We start from the raw sequence: 16359 nt of genomic DNA, 5'->3' as shown, positions 1-16359 counted from the left end.
TAACTGAATCACTTTGCTGTAAAGCAGAAATTAATACAACATTGTAAATCAACTATACTTCAATAAAATTTAAAAAAAGAAAAGGAAAAAAAAAAAAGCATTGTACGTTCAGATCAGCAGGGCCAACTCCTGCTTGCTGAGCCTTTGCTCTAACCCAAGCGAGGTGTTTCCTTCCCTGCGTTAATGGATTCTCACAATGATGGTTCTCAGCTAGGAGAAATGCATCATTTGACAGATGGGGAAACTGAGGCTTGGGACGGTGAAGAAAGCTCTGAGAAGCCGCACGACTGGTGGAGGGTGGAGCCAGGATTCCAGTCAGCTCTGCCTGACGTCAAAGGTGAGGGTTTGGCTGAATTAGTCACTGCAGAGTTCAGGAGGAAGCCAGTGGAGAAGGCTTGGTAAAGGCCAGAGCAGGTGCGGAAGGGGCCGTTGGATGTGGGAATAAATACAGAGCAGAGAGGCAGGGTCCTCCAGGTGGTGATTCTGAAAGTATACAGCAGAGGAGCTGGTGTCCAGACCCTCCCTTGGTAATGGTGGATGAATGCCGGATAATTCCGTGTGCTTCCTTTTCTAAGAAGGACTAGGTCTGTTGATGAGTTGCCAAGTATGGGAATTTTTCTTAGGGTGACTGGAATATAGAATTTTTGAGCTAAAAATAGTCCATTACTAGAGTTCACCAAGGACTCAAATGAAATATTTCCTGAAGAAATCCGATGTCCACATCATCTTGCAAAACCCGCACCGTGCACATGTTCACATGGCGAGTTGGAATTCTGGCCGTGTTCTCAGTGCACTGGTAGCCTTGTCGTATGTTAGCTGTGGCTTTCAATGACACTCTTGAATAAAAAACTATTTATTAGGGAAAATTTCAAGCATATACAAAGTAAGCAGAATAGTATAATGAATTCTTATATCCCCCTCGCCCAGCATCACCAAATATTCAAAAAAATCTGCCATTCTTGTTTCATCTGTATCTCCTCCCACCCTCCACTCCCCCACTCAACGATGATCATTTTTTACGTTTCTTTTTCTGTGAGGTAAAATTAACATACGTTGAAATGGGCAAATCTTTGCTTTACACTTTTGACAAACGGATACACCTGCGGAACCCACATTCCCATCACAATATAGAGCGTTTCTGCCTTCCCAGACAGTTCCTTGGATCTCCCTATCCCACAGACAACCTCCGTTCTGAGTTTTTTCACCTTTGATTAATTCTGCCAGTTCCAGAGCGTTCTGTAAATGGAACCGTATAGTAGGCACCCTTCTGTGTATGGCTTCTTTCGTGCAGGATGATGTCTGCGAGATTCATCCATCTGGTTGCCTGTATTGGTAGCTCGTTCCGTTTTCTGGCTGAGTGGTATTTGATTATACGAATGTACCTCAGTTTGTTTATTCATTCACCAGTTATGGACAGCTGGCTTGTTTCCAGTTCTGGGCTATTGTGAAAACAGCTGCTATGAACATGGGAGTACAAGTCTTGGTGTGGACGTATGTTTTCATTTGTCTTGGGTAAATACCGAGGAGTGGAAAGACTGGATCCTGTGGCAGGTGCACGTTTAACTTTGTAGAAACTTCCGTTTGTTTTCCAAAGCGGCTGAACCATTTTTGCATTCCCACCGGCAGTGCGTGAAAGTTTCAGTTACTCCGTATCCTTGCCAACATTTGGGATCACAGCCCTTGTAATTAATCCTGCTCTTTTCAAGTGAGCTAATATATGGATGCAGTTTCTGGAAGGTTTAGCTTCTGTGGGTCAGTCTGCTGTTGGCCAGTTGCTCTGTGGTCCAAAACTTTATTTGCTCAATTCTCTGTTTCTTTGTCTTCCCAGAATTCCCTTCCCGCTGATGCGGGGCTTGGTGGGCTGGTAGAGGGGAGGTTTCTAGGGGAGTCGTAGTCACAAAAGATCAGGAACTGTGGGTCTGGGGGCAAGACTGGAGGTTTGCCCCCTGCTCCATCTCTCTGCTCCCCTGGAACTCTGGGTCCAGTTTGGAGTGGGCAGAGGGCCAAGTGGCCTGACCTCCTTTCCAGATCTGACCCTGGCAGCCCTGGGAGCTGCTCCCCTACCACTTCCCCATTTGTGGAGGTCTCTGAGGTCCAGGCCTCAGCTCCTCTCCCCTCTGATGGTGACACATCATGCAGTTGGTGCCCTAGCCCACAGGGGCTATGCTTCCGGGGGTCCAAACTCACCTGGTCCTCTCTCTCTTCCCTGCAGATATTGGCCCGGTGACCCTCACGGCCGACCCAGCGGTGTTTCAGAGGGAGCTGAGAGAACTCTACGTGCAGGTAGGCCGCCCCGCCCCTGGCTGCTGGCCCTCTGTGTCCTTCTGCCCCGTCCCTGCCAGAGGCCAAGGTCTTTGCCCCACCTGGGGGCCAAGGTGGTGCTTCCTGCAACCGCTATGACCTGCCTCCCAGCTCTGCCTGGGGCTCCCCCCCAGCTTGGGGGTCCTGCAGATTTTGTACTTTGGGGGGTTCCTTCCTTTATTCAGTGAACCAAGTACCTACAGGAGTCCCTGAGCCTGGCATGTAGAAGGTAGTTATTATTTACTGCATGGATTCAGGCTTGCAAGGAGGGGGTATGTGGCAGCTGAGGGAGGATTCAAGAGGGGTCAATTCAGACCCCCCAAAACCTGGCCCGAGACTGGGTCAGATGTCCCATGGCCTCCTCGGCTTTTGGGCCACACTGAACACCCTGGTTCAGCATACGTCTCCCCCACCCAGCTTCCTGCAGGCAGGGATCCCACGGATCGGTCTAGCTCACCGCCAAGTCCCCCAGGGCCCAGAACAGGGCCCGGCACACGGAAGGGATGAGTGAACCAAAGAGAGAAGCGTTTCCTGAAGTTACCGTGTGCACACCCTGCTTCCAGTGCTGGGTGTGCGAACCTGGGGGGCAGAGAGCTCCTGGCCGGTGGGCGGGGAGGGGAGGGCTGTGTGTTTATGTGGAATCGGTTCCAGGGCGGGTCACAGAGAGGATCTGAGGAGGCGGCTTTGAATGTTTTCCTCTGCCCACCCCTCACCTCTCCTTCTCCTGGCGACCCCTCTACCCCTGTATCCTCCAAGCCTTGGCTAACATGTGGCTTCTTTGGCGTATCTGTTCGATGTCCTGGTGGCTCCCATCCCTCCTATCGCACTGGTAGCACTCCTCACAATGCTAACTAAATGCTTGTGCTGTGCTTGTTACTGTCAAGTCTGCCTCCCATCCAGACTCTGTGGGAGGGACCGTGTCGCTCGGGCATGGGTGAGTGAATGAGTGAATGAAGGAGTGAATGAAGGAATGAGTGAGTGAATGAAGGAATGAATGAATGAGTGAATGAATGAGAGATGAAGCGGATTGGATGCTACACTGTGTCTCAGGGAAGGGAGTGGCTGGGGCCCTGGCGTGACCCTGGATGGGCAGGACAGAGGCCACTGGAGGGGACCCCCACCTCCCTGGGTGGTCCCCACGGCGAGGAGGTGGGCGGCGGCCGCTGACCCGCCCTGTCCTGCAGGGAGGCGGGGACTGCCCAGAGATGAGCATGGGGGCCATCAAGGCTGCCGTGGAGGTCGCCAACCCCGGCTCCTTCATCTACGTTTTCTCGGACGCCCGCGCCAAGGACTACCACAAGAAGGACGAGGTGCTGCAGCTGCTGCAGCTTAAACAGTCACGGGTGAGCCACCACGAGGGGGTGCTGGGGAAGCTGGGGTCTCCGAGGGCCGCCCCAAGCCCCCCTCCCTCCCTCCACCCCCCCCAACCCCCCGCCGGAGAGCTGAGCTGCTGCTTCTCTGGGTCCAGCCTCCGCCAGGAGTGCCGACCAGCCCACTGACTAGCTGGGCTGTGAAGTCCAAGTGTGTTCTCATGCTCCTGCCCCGTCTGCCAGGCCGCAGGCCTCCCTGGCAAGACCCATTTTTGATAAAGACCACACCGCCCTGCTCCCTTCACACCCCGTCAGAGCCCGGGCAATCCGTCTTCCTCCTGGCGTCGCCTCTGCATTGTCTAAGGGTCTGGAAGACGTGCTGGGGTTTTTGCTTCTTGCTTTCACAGAGAGGGGTTGGGAAGGAGATGTGTGCAGGGAAGGAAGGAGGGCCCGCCCACTGGAATCCTTGGGAAAGACCTCAGGGGCTGGGACGCCTCTCTGCTCTCCCCTCTGGAACAAACTCGGGTTCTCCAAGGTTCTTCTAGCTCTGCGGCCTCCAGGGGCCACTTGGAGCAGAGTCGGTTTCCATTCCCTTCTTCGTAGATTTGATAACGGCTCGCATTTATCGAGCATCTACTGTATTCCTGGCCCTGTGGTGAACACGTGACCTGCATCAGTCCTGACCCCCACGGGGCGGGAACTCATATCATTCCCATTTTACAGATGCATCGCCTGAGCCCAGAGAGAGGAAGGGGCTTTCTCCAGGTCACTCCTCCCTGGTTCTGGCCTTGCTACTCATACCTGTAAAAGGTGGCAGAGGAGCCATGAGCCAGGCTGCCTGTCTCTCTTCTAGGTGGTCTTTGTGCTGACGGGGGACTGTGGTGACCGTACTCATCCTGGCTACCTGGCCTACGAGGAGATTGCTGCCACCAGCTCTGGGCAGGTGTTCCACCTGGACAGGCAGCAGGTGACTGAGGTGAGCCGGCCCTGACGTGCTGCATCTCTGGGCGGCTCGGCCCGTGGGTCGGTTGCCATCACGGATGAGCGGTGCCGGGCGCTCACACCACAGCAGGAAGCGCAGGAAGCCCGGTGCTCAGGGATTTTGGGCATCATCTGGCCAAACCCTCTCGCTCGCCCCCAAAGCAGGTGCTGCGGGTTTCTCAGTTTCGCCCGTAAAAAGATTGGGGCTTGAAGGAGCACCCCGGGTTTTAGCCCGGGTCCCCCAGGAGGTCCAGGCTGGTAGGATAGATCTAACAAAGGCTGGCAGAGCGGGGGGAGCTTCTCCCCAGAGTCGAGGAGCCCAGGAGTGGGTGGAGGAGCATGGGGGTGGCCATCAGATTTGGGCTGTGTTGCTGGGACAGGAAGTCGAGCTTGGGGACTTGGCAGGGAGACGATTGCTTGGCCCTGAAGCCTGACGTGCAGGGCTGCTGATGCCCCAGCGCTGACTCCTCATCTCGGTCTTGGACCAGGTGCCTGCCCTTCCTCCCCTCCAGGCTCCATCAGTTGCTCAGGTCTCTCCCCGCTTTCCCTCTGCCTAGCACGTCCATTCCTCCCCAGGAGCCAGAGGGATTCTTCCAGTGGCATGTTGATAAATGTTTCACAACCATCTCTCTCTGGAAGGAACAAGAATGCCCGCTTCCATGGTGTAAATACTCCTACTTTGGCTGGTTTCAAGCTGCCGTCATGAAGTCACAGAGCATGGGAAGTGATGCTCATAATTGGCCTTCTTGAGCCTGTATGAGCCGGTCCTGCATCCCACTGGACCCTCTAAAACAAATCGGACCAACAGGTCCCGCCCCATTGTCCCCTGGAACAGGTCCAGACCCTTATCTGAGCTCTGCCTCTCGGAGCCTATCGCCTGTGTTCTCCCCCTTGCCCGCTGCTGCCGCCCTGCTGGCCTCTCTGCTCTTTCTTCAGTGCCCCGTGTCTTTCCTCCCCCAGGGCCTTTGCTCGTGTGGCTTGTTTTTCCAGCTTCTCCTCCCCTGGCCCCTCATCTTCCCAGTCTTAGCTGACATACACCTTCCTCGATTTCCCATCAAATTAAGTCTCCTATCATACCCTCTCCCAGCTCTCTGTACTGCTTTATAGAATCATAGTTTTGCAGCTGTGCGATTATTTAATGCCATTAGGCTGTGAGCTCCCTGAGGGCAGGGCCCTTAAGTTCCTGTCTGCTACGGTATCTCCAGCACCTGGTACAGCCACCAGCAGGGAGCAGGTGTTTGGTAAGTAGCTGGTGAAGGGATGACATGGAGTCCCTTGTGCGTGAGGAAGAGGAAGATGAGAGGAACAGCATCTCTGAGGCCACCGCGGCCTCGGGCCAGCCCTGCTCTTGCCTCCGGGAGAGGGTATGGTATGTTGTATGTTTATGATCTCCAGGGCCGTGTTTAGGTTAGCGCCTTCGCTCCCTGTTGAAAGATGGCGTTTATGCTTCTCTGCTACACAAGAGGCTTTATTTCTTTTGGCGTGTCAGCGTGCTCTGGTACTAAGCCACCCAAGCAAGGGTGGGAGGCATTTCAGAGTGGAATGACGGCTTGGTCCCTGTTTTGGCGGTGTCCTATCTGGGCAGTTGCTCGGGAACTGGGTTCCTGCTGGGGCAAATCAGACGTCAGGCGTCTGGGTGGGTCGGTGGAGGACCGCTTGCTCAGGTGTGGGGCTGGACTCTCCTAGCCTCTCCCTCGAGCCATGGCACCTGGGGCGAGGTGCCAGCCTTCTGCCGTGGCAGCCTGGCCGGGCAGGACACGTCTGACGTGGTAGGACATCCGATGGCCAGGATTGGCTGCCCCTGGCTAGGGGCCTGGATCCCTCTCCTCCCTGAATAGAGCTCTGTCATTCGTTAGCTTCATGCCTTGTACCTGGCCCCTTCCAGATGTCCCCAGACATTTGGCAAGCCTGGGAAGGTAGCCGGGGCAGCCAGGGCCGTGGTCATCCCCCCAGGAGAGGGAACAGTGTCTTTGCCCAAGCCAAGGGGGCTCCGGCTAGAGGAAGTTGCAAAAGTCCCCCAAACCCCGCCTGTGTAGTCAGTTCTTTGACCATTTCAAAGTGTGTCCAGTATGGCAGGAACGACACATAGAGTGCGTTCCCTCTTCCCTTCATTTATCGAGCGCGTTCTCTCTTCCCTTCATTTATCGAGCACGTACTCTGCGCTGGTGCAGCTTTAGGTGCTGGGCGCCGAGAGATTATCCATCAATCTTACGTCTCTGTGCTTTCGGGCGTTTAGCTTTTTCCACCTTTGAGATTCCAGCGTAACTAAAGGAGGGTGAAGATCCTCTCGCCCTGGGAGGGGTAACCTGTAGCTTTTGCCATCCTTCAGCGGACAGGGGAAGCAGGCAGCGTGACCCCTTGGGCCTGTCCCAGAGGTGTGCATTTTTAATTAGGACTTAGCTAGGTCCAAGAACCTCCTTGCCCCAGCACATCTTTCCCACAGGCTTCCCCCCAGCTCAGACCCAGCTCAACGTCCTGTCCCCAGGTCCAACAGAACGGTCAGAATTTCTGGGAGAGCCCATCATCCTGAAGCCCTCTGGGGTCCTGGGAAGTCCCACTCTGGGGGCTCAGACCCTTTCCCTGTCCAGCACCAGCAGGTACAAATATGACAAATTGCTCAGAATCTGGGCATTAACCAGGGGAAAGGTGAACTGCCCTCTAAGACAGTAAGGGGGAGGGGGAGGGGAGGTCAGATTAACAGGTGGTTTGGATTAACAGATCAGGAGACACAGGCCCTGGAGATGACCTCATCCTGGACCCTTCCCAGAGGAGGTGGGGTGGTAGGGGGTTAAGGTCACATGCTGTCTTCAGACCCCAGCTCTGCCACCTGTCTGCTGTGTGACCTTGAGCACAGCACTTAACGTCTCTGGGCCTTTGTTTCCTCAGCTGCGCCGTTGGGTTATGAGGGCTACTGCCTGGAGAGATGGTGACAAGGGTAGGAGGAAGACCTCTGCATGAGGCCAGGCACCAGGGAGCCCTGGGGGAGGGTTAGTGGTGGCCATACCTCCAGCGCCTGCACTTCTGTGTGGAGCGCAGAACACACACACCCCAGCTCTAGCGAAGCCCCCTCAGGGGTAAGAGCTTTCTCTGGAAAAGGTTCTCAGGAAGGTAGAGGCTGGGCCCAGTGCCCCGTGGTGCCCAGTTGTCAAGGGCCCTCAGTTTTCTGATCTGTGGTTCTCGAGGCCCATTTGACGCCCCCGGCCCCAGCTTCCCTGCTCGGTTTCCTCACCCCGACTGTCAGATGCTTTGGGAGGAGACTCGGGGGATGATTTATCTGCTGTGAACCGCTGAGCGGCAACCATCTGGCCAGGGTTGCAGCGCCAGATTCTCTCATTCTTTCCCCATCAGCAACAGAGATGAGCCCCAGTGCATTGCTGGCTCCCAGGCCCCCCGTCCTGCTAACATCTGGAAGCCATTACCTTCGCAAATAAACATTGCTCGATGAAGGCTGTCTGCTCAGAAGTTTCCCTCGATTCCTCTCTGAGTCCCCGGGCCATCGCCAGGCCCAGAAGCCTTTGCCCCCAGGCCTGGGCCTGCAGCCGCTTGGCCTTGCTGTGGGCAAGAGGGTCAGCTCCCCCAGCTCTGGAGTGGTGATGTGCTTACAGGGCAGCCCTCGTGGGCGGGCTGCCTCCTGACGGGGTTGCTGGCCTCCTGTCCCGTCTCAGCCCTCTCCGTGCAGTAGCCTGAGCTCTTGGGCATCTTCTCTCCATCAAAAAATCCTAGAAAGAGCTTGTAATGACAGTTGCAACACAGTAGCGGGTGTGACCCATCTGGGTAATTGTCAACGAGTGCTGCCACCCCCTTCTGGCAGCTTTGCTCATTTCTGATTGCCTCCTGACCCCTGAGAAGGCCTGGCCCCGGGGGGAGAAGGACAGTGGTCACAGAGCTGTTGCTTTGCTGTCGGGGAGCTGCCTCGCTTACCTCACCAGCTTCTGTCTGCCTTTCTAGCTGGGAGCCTTAGCTGCCGCTTCTGATCGACCTCCACACGGACGAAGAGCCTTGCCTTCATTTCTTAACCAAAATAGGTGGGATCTTTTCAAGAGAAACATCCCTTAGAAAGTTAGGCAGAAACAGAAGAATGGAGTAGCCCCAAATATAAAAACAGGGGAGTTTTCAGAACACAGAATTCTCGTCCAGTGATAACTGAAATCTAGACGCACATGTTCCAGCTCAGTCTGACCAAAACACATTCATTTTCCAAATCTCGAGCAATTCTTCCAGTTCCCTTCTGTTCCCTTTCCCTTCCACGGAAGATCACGTGGCAGGCAGAGCTGGAGGACTGTCGTTTAGAGCAAGGATGGCCAATGTGTAACGTGCCAGACACCGCGTTCTAATTCCAGATCCACGGCAGACTTGCTGCTCGATCACAGACCTTTTTCTAATTGCGGCTGAACGTGGCTTCACATTTCTCAAAACAGTATTCCAGGAAGTCACTTCCTGTTGATTAGAACTGGTAAGCGACAGGATACCCCTGTGGTGGCTCAGGTATATTCGAAAGTCATGCTTGTAAAGACGTACTTGTTCCTTTCAATTGATTTTTGCTTAAACATTTTCTGTGAGAAGTGTCAAAGATGTAGAAAAGTAAAAACAGGGACTTCCCTGGTGGCGCAGTGGTTAAGAATCCGCCTGCCGATGCAGGGGACACGGGTTCGGGCCCTGGTCCGGGAAGATCCCACAGGCCGCAGAGCAACTAAGCCCGTGGGCCACAACTACTGAGCCTGCGCTCTAGAGCCCGTGAGCCACAACTACTGAGCCCAAGTGCCACAACTACCGAAGCCCAGTCGCCTAGAGCCCGTGCTCCGCAACAAGAGAAGCCACCGCGATGGGAAGCCCTTACGCTGCAGCGAAGAGTAGCCCCTGCTCGCCGTGACTAGAGACAAAGCCCGCACGCAGCAACGAAGACCCAATGCAGCCAAAAATAAATTAAAAAAAAAAAAGATAGACTCGAGTGTAACCCACAACATCACCTGATAAAATGACTAGTACTTTGCTAGTATCAGCTGATGCCAAGCCCGTATTCAACTTTCCCTACTTGTCCTCAAAATGTCAAATCAGGATTTAATCAAGGGCTGTGCATTTCATTGGGTTCTTATGTCTGTTAAGTTTCCTTAAATCTGAAGTAGTCCGCCATTTTTTCATGCCACTAACTTGTTGGAGAGGTATTGCTTATACAGTGTCCCGTGTTGCGGATTCATCTGATTGTTTCCTTATTCAGGAAAATAAGTGGGATGGTATTTTGGAGAGAGAGTTACCTGTTACCTGATTTTCAATGGGACCTGTCTGAAAGAGGAAGATTTTAGAATGAATAAAAGCAGTTGTAGAAACAAAGGACATAAGATTTCTCAGTGTTGTGACAAGGGTCAGGAGGGGGCTGTCTTTGCTGTCTGCTTAGAGACATGGTCCTGCTTAGAGAGCATGGTGTCCAGGTGAGGGTGTGGTCTGAGGCCCCTTGGGCAGGGGATGGTGAACCACATGGCTCTGGGAGAGATTCCGGATCTCCAGAGTTCATCAGTGTGTAGGAGGCATCAGGAGGGCTTCCTGGAGGAAGTGATGGGTGTCACAGAAGTTGGCCATGTGAGGAAGGAGGGAAGTCTTCCCAGCAGAGGGCACCCTTTGCTCCTTCTGGCCCAGCTGAGTCCTCTGGATGCCTTCATTCAGGTGTCACAGTTCTGAGCCCACAGGCCAAGAGGGTAGTGACGTGTGAACCGGGCCTAGTATAGGGCAGTGGGGAGTGGGGTGGCCTCAGGTGACCTAGAAAGCCTGTATGCTGCCTAAAAGCCACTGGGGGACCGGATTTTGCACACAACTGGCAGCGTGTTAGGGACCCACCTCCTGTGGGCCAGGCACAAGCAAGACATCACGGGCACCTGCTAGTGTCAGCTTCTCACACCTGCCTTCCAGGTGCTGAAGTGGGTGGAGTCAGCAATCCAGACCTCCAAGGTACACCTGCTGTCCACGGACCATGAGGAAGACGGCGAGCACACGTGGAAGATCCCCTTTGACCCCAGCCTGAAGGAGGTCACCATCTCCCTGAGTGGCCCGGGGCCCGAGATCGAAGTCCAAGACCCGCTGGGTACGTGCGCCCCAGGGCTGGCCTCCACCTTGGCCCTGAGACTGAGCTGGGAGTCCAGAATGGACAGAGAGAGAGGCCCTGGGGTGATAGGGGGTTTGGACATAAGGCTCCAGGAGCGAGGAGGGTAGGGGGAATGCCAAGTGAAGGGCAGGGAGGGTACCTGTGGTAGGTGAGGAAACAGGAAGGCCGTTAGCAGCCCGGCTAAGGGGAATTAAAATGATGACAGTTCCTGAGCTTCAAGGATCACATGGCATCTTCCCTGTGTTCCCTCAGTGGAGCTCTTCGGTGGCCTGGAGAGTCAGTGGGGGCAAGAATTAGTGGCACATCGTAGAGATGGGAAGCTGGGGCTCTGGGAGGTGGAGTGACTTGTCGGGTCGCCCAGGGTCAGTGTGATTTGGACCCGGTCTCCTGGCCCCATGGTGCTCTGCAGATGTCCTGAGTATTCAGGTCCAGAGGCCAGGGGTACAGCCGGCACCTGGGGAGAGATGAGGATGGAGATCAGGGTAAGATAGAGGCCCGGGTACCACCGAAGGCCTCTTGTCAGTTCCTCTAGGAAGCCCGAGGCTGGTGTTTGGAGCGCTGTGGGTTCCAGGGGACAGGGTGGGCCGCTGCCACCCCCAGGAAGTGGCTGGGGACTAAGCGGTCCTTGGGGCTTCCACAGGGAGGATCCTGCAAAGGGACGAGGGCCTCGACGTGCTCCTCAACATCCCTGACTCGGCCAAGGTTGTGGCCTTTAAGCCTGAGCATCCTGGGCTGTGGTCCGTCAAGGTAGGGGGCCTGGGGTTCCTGGGGTTGGGGAGACCAGCTTCACCAACCCGAGATACCACCTCCCTCTCGCCGGGCGCTGCGAAGCTGAGAGCTGGAGCGTGGATAGTGAAGTGGGCATATCAATAGAAGTAAAGGGTCAAGAACAGAGGAGGAGTATTCCGCCTTGCATCAGTGAGAGGAAGTGGAGCGGTTTGGGGTTAGTTAGGGAGCTTCTAAGAAAGGCTTACAGAAACCACTTGAGTGTGCAGGTGGGTGACTGAGCTGTCCTGTGAAGAGTGCACAGAAGCAGCAAGGGTGACCTTGGGCTCAGAGGGACAGGACTGGCAGGGGGAGCAGGGTCTGCTGTAATCGGCAAGGTGCTGGGGGCAGGCTGGGCTCCTGACAGAGTATCCTGGGACGGGGCAGGCTGCTGCTTCAGGAGAATAGGACTCTTGCTGATCAGGGAAACACGTACGGAGCCCCTGCTGGGCGCCAGGCACAGTGCTGTGTGCTGCAGGCACCGCTATCCTTCAAACTCTGAGCATCTTTGAGCCAAGAGCTCTCATGCCAAGGCAGGGGTTAGACGTGCAGGGGGACAGACCAGACCCGCGGGAGTTGGGGGCGGTGGTCGTGGGAAAGGCAGGGCAGCTTCGAGAGTGCTACTCAGGACAGTGCCCTAGCTGGGTTTCTTCCACTTCATTTGGGGAGCATCGTGCTGGGCCCCCAGGGAGCAGGTAAGTTGCCCACCTGTATGCAACGGCGGGAGAATTCCAGCTGCCGACTCCAGGCCGGGTTGGGTCGCCCGCCTCCTGCCTGGAGCTGGGGTGCTGGGTTCGGATGCCCCGGTGACGTGGGCCTGGGGCTGTGCTAGGTCTATAGCAGCGGCCGCCATTCGGTCAGGATCACGGGCATCAGCAACGTCGACTTCCGAGCTGGCTTCTCCACTCAGCCCTCCCTGGACCTCAGCCACACCATCGAGTGGCCCCTGCAAGGTACCGTGCTCCTGGCCCCAGGGCGATTCAGGGCCGCCTTCTGCGGAGGTGGGGCTCGCCTTTGGGAAGTGGGGGGAGCTCTGGGGGGAGCCATGACTGTGTGACTATGGAACGGGCCTGCAGAGGCTGGGTCCAGCCTCTCTGTCACATCACCGTGAACTGCGCCCAGGGCCAGCACTCCCTCTGTCGGCTCCAGCCCAGGTGACCCTGGGACCGTTTACCTTAGAACTTCCTCCCTGCCCCCCAAGGCCTCCAGGACCTCACGCAGTCCCGCTTACTACTCCTTCCCCTTGCTCTTTGTCGAGACTTGTCTGTCCAGAGCCCCACTCCTTCCGGTGAACATCAGGCTGGTCCAATACATTCCGAGGTGCTTGAGTGGACACCTTCCCCGAAAGGGGGACCAGTGTCTCACTCCAAGGGAACGAGCGTCCTGATGGACATTTAGGTGCCCCTGGAGGCTGATCGCCTGGGGGGACGTTGGAGGCGTAGGATCAGTTTTCCAATGAGAAGCCGCGCACTGGGTTCCGAGGTTGCCTACGTACCCCATCATGACTCCACCTGGAGGAAGCTGGGCCCCAGAGCAGGCAGAGACTTCTAGCTCAGGGTGCCAGAGCTTCTCGCCAGAAAATGCCACCTGGTAGCCAGACCAGGGTCCCCATTTATAGTTTGGAAAATATGGTGTCTTGCCACGGGTCCATCCGGGGGATTTTGATAGGACCAGCTGAGCAGAGATGGGGGCGACGAGACCGGGTCAGGCTAACTTTGGACCACAGAATAGTGACCCCTAAATGGTGTGTGCTGGATCCTTAGGGCTTTCTTTCTAGTCTGTATCTCCTCTAATGTCTGTCATTCTTGTCAGCCCTTGTAGGTGTCCCTGCCAGGACCAGCAGTAATATCTTCAAAGTGAAAAAGGGGTCTGCGTGCTCATGTCGTGTTTGTTTCTGCCAGTGCGAGGGAGGGCCTGAGGCAGAGAAACTTAGCTCCTATTCTAAAGCCAAGAGAGAAAAGAAATCCTACATGAAGTGTTACAGTAGGGACTGAAAACTGGCCAGTCTCCAGTGGAAGAGGGTGAAGGGTGTGACCCTCTTTGGTTTCTGCTTCTGATAAAGATGTGGGTCCCAGACATCCAAAAGAGACAGAGAAACAGCAGGGCAATTGCAAATGATAAATAGCGATTGGTCTCAGTGCCAGGGGCACCAGGGAGTGGGCGAGGCTGTGGCTAACTGGACAGTGGGGGTCTGGGCCACAGCTGCTGCACGCCGTTGGCTGCTTCTTGCAATGCGGGAATGGCGCCCAGCGCTGACACATTGATTTTTCAAAGGAATCTGGTCTTCTAGATTTGTATGTGCCCCTTCCAGGTTGTTTGATACTTTTTCAAAAATGTGAAGGCACTTCCTGGACCACATCCTCTGGTCCCTGGTTTATGATCAGTGAGAGGAAAAAAACAATGAAAAGCCACCTGCCAAGGGAGCGACCTGACTGTTCCCACATCAGCTTAGGAGACTATAAAACCCAAGTCCAGTTCTGTCTGTCCTGGGATAGCGTGGAAAGTACATTTCAACAAGATAGAAAAGGAAACCAGAGGAAAGATGAGCATGGGGAAAGGATGGGCAGGAGTCAGCCTTCCCAAACCGGGGCGTGTGTCTCACCTCGGCCGGTCCCAGAGCCTGCCTGACGACAGCCAGCAGTTAGTGGTGGGGCAGGGGTGGGGGTACCCCTTCCCAGTTCTGCTCAGTGAGCGCCCCAGTCTGCACAGTAGAGGGGATGTAGCCATGGGAAGCCGTGGGTTGAAGGGACACTGGTGTTTCAGGACCACGGACAGTAGCAAGCCCCCCGCTTCTCTCCTTATCCCACCCAGCATTAGTTAGACCAGGGAAGAGAAGGTGAGGGAGCGGGTGAAGGTCAGGCAAGCAGGCTGCTCTCTGACTGTGGTCCTAGAGCCCCTGCTTGGGGAGGATCGTGGAGCCCAGCACAGATGGCAGCATCTCCTTCCTCGCCCTTCCTCTGCAGGGGTGCCCATCTCCCTGGTGATCAACTCCACAGGCCTGCAGCCACCCGGCCACCTGGACTCAATGGAGCTCTCACACAGCTCAGGGCGGTCCCTCCTGACTTTGCCCATGCGGCTCCTCTCCAACGGATCCACCCATCAGCTGTGGGGTGGGCCGTCCTTCCGCACCCCCCAGGAGCGCTTCTACCTCAAGGTGAAGGGCAAGGACCATGAGGGAAACGCCCTCCTCCGCGTCTCTGGAGTTTCCTACCGTGGGGTGGCCCCAGGTGAGTGATTGGCTCGTACCACCCCCAGCTCCCTGGTTCCCTTGGAGGCTTATTTCTTTCCGGAAGGCTCTTCTGATGAGATTAGATTAAATTAGATTAGATTAGGAAATTTTTTTCATTAAACTTCTCTGGGCAGCAGGCTCTGCAAGACATTATGCCAAATACTGAGATCTTCAGATGTAGCTTTCGCTGCAGGATTTGCTGCAAAGTCATCCACCCATCCCCGCATCCATCCATCTATCTGTCCATCCATCCACCTGTGCGTTCACCATTCCTTTTGTGTCGGTCATGGTACTCGGCATGTAGACACAGCAGTGGGCAGGGCAGTGGGTATGGGTATGCCCTTCCCTAGTCATAATTGCTGTCATAGTCGAAATCATGGTAATACTCATCTAGTCACCATTTTGAACACTTTCCGTGGGACAGTCCTGGGCCAAGCACTTGCCATGCATTAGCTCACTGAATGCTTACACAAGTTCTGAGATGTGTCCCCATTTTATAGCTGGGGAAGCCGAGCTCACCCATTCTATAGGGTTGCTCGAAGGGTTCCGTAAGCTAACGCACATAACAAGACGGCTCTTGGGTATTCAAGAGGCTGCACACAGGACGTGGGAACCGTGGACCGGGACCCTCCGCACAGCTGCTGTTACTGTGACGTCATTGTAGGTCACGTTGTGTTGGTTCCCACGTGTGTGGCTTTTGCTGGTTTCCCGTGTGTCCCTGAGGTCTCACCGTCTGGGCTGGAAGCTCCCAGAGGGCAGGGCAAAGTCTTCGGCTTTCCAGATCTGCCTCTGGTGCTGGGGTGGGGTGGGGTCTGAGTTCACTGGCCATCGGCCTCCTTATTGGGCTTCGTTCCCTCTTCCAGCCCACTCCCCCCTCCCCTGGCAGTGACCGGGGAGGAGTTCAGAGGTGGATGACACTGGCACTCCATCATCAGCTCTGCTGGGGGTCATCCCACTTCATTTAAGGATGCAGGGAGGGTGCCAATGTGCCGGTGGCGACGTGGAGGACCTGGCGGACCCGAATCGGGCAGGGTGGGGTCGGGGGCTTGGGACCCCTTCTTTCCGTCTCCTGGCCTCCACTCCCCTGCTGTGGCCCCTGGGCTTCTCCTCCCTTGGCCTTTTTTTACAGCTTTGAGGAGGAATTTTCAGGAAGCAATTTCAGCAGCCTCCGTTTCTCTCTCCTGTTCTTTCAGATGGCTCCCAGAGTTTTGAGTTTAGAGCTGGCTTTTGGTCTCCATGTCAGCTGTAGATTAAAGTGTGGAGGCGGGGTTGGGGGCGGGATGTGCCTCCCCTACTTTCGGGGTCCGGGAGGCTGGGAGTTTGACTGAGAGAAGGAGGCTCTGGGTTTGGAGACATGGGGGTGGGGAGGGCGGGGCCTCAGGTCCCTGGGCTCTTCGAGCTCAAGGAAGAGGGAGCCGGAGTTGGCCCGGCAGAGGCTTCCAGTGCGTGGGGGTGAGTGGTGGCTGCTGGGCACGCAGCTGAGGACGTGGCTGGATGGGCCAACGCCCCTCTCCCCTGGGATGTGGCAGGGAGCCTGTAGCATGATGTCACCAGCCACCCTCCCACCTCCAGCTCTATGCTCAGAGGAGGTCTGGCACATTGCCTCAGCCTCGGAGCATTTCTGGTGGGGATGGGGGAGAGGGCAGCGCGCGGGTTCAGCACACGTCCGTGATCGCCCA

At 55.7% G+C, this 16359-nt stretch overlaps 1 protein-coding gene across 2 annotated transcripts in view; it reads left to right on the top strand.

Annotated features, from left to right (window-relative positions):
• HMCN2 (hemicentin 2) overlaps positions 1-16359 on the top strand; it is a 150928-nt gene that overhangs the window by 18940 nt on the left and 115629 nt on the right. For both annotated transcript variants that reach the window (XM_067742953.1, XM_067742952.1), the window contains exons 2-8: positions 2213-2283; positions 3486-3644; positions 4465-4587; positions 10494-10665; positions 11327-11433; positions 12284-12404; positions 14415-14678. In XM_067742953.1, coding sequence (XP_067599054.1) covers positions 2213-2283; positions 3486-3644; positions 4465-4587; positions 10494-10665; positions 11327-11433; positions 12284-12404; positions 14415-14678 — 1017 coding nt within the window. The remainder of the gene's footprint in view (positions 1-2212; positions 2284-3485; positions 3645-4464; positions 4588-10493; positions 10666-11326; positions 11434-12283; positions 12405-14414; positions 14679-16359) is intronic.

Source organism: Pseudorca crassidens, chromosome 7 (genome assembly GCF_039906515.1).
Source record: "Pseudorca crassidens isolate mPseCra1 chromosome 7, mPseCra1.hap1, whole genome shotgun sequence".
NCBI lineage: Eukaryota > Metazoa > Chordata > Mammalia > Artiodactyla > Delphinidae > Pseudorca > Pseudorca crassidens.
Note: the sequence above shows the minus strand (reverse complement) of the source record. Positions and strands in the feature narration are given on the sequence as shown.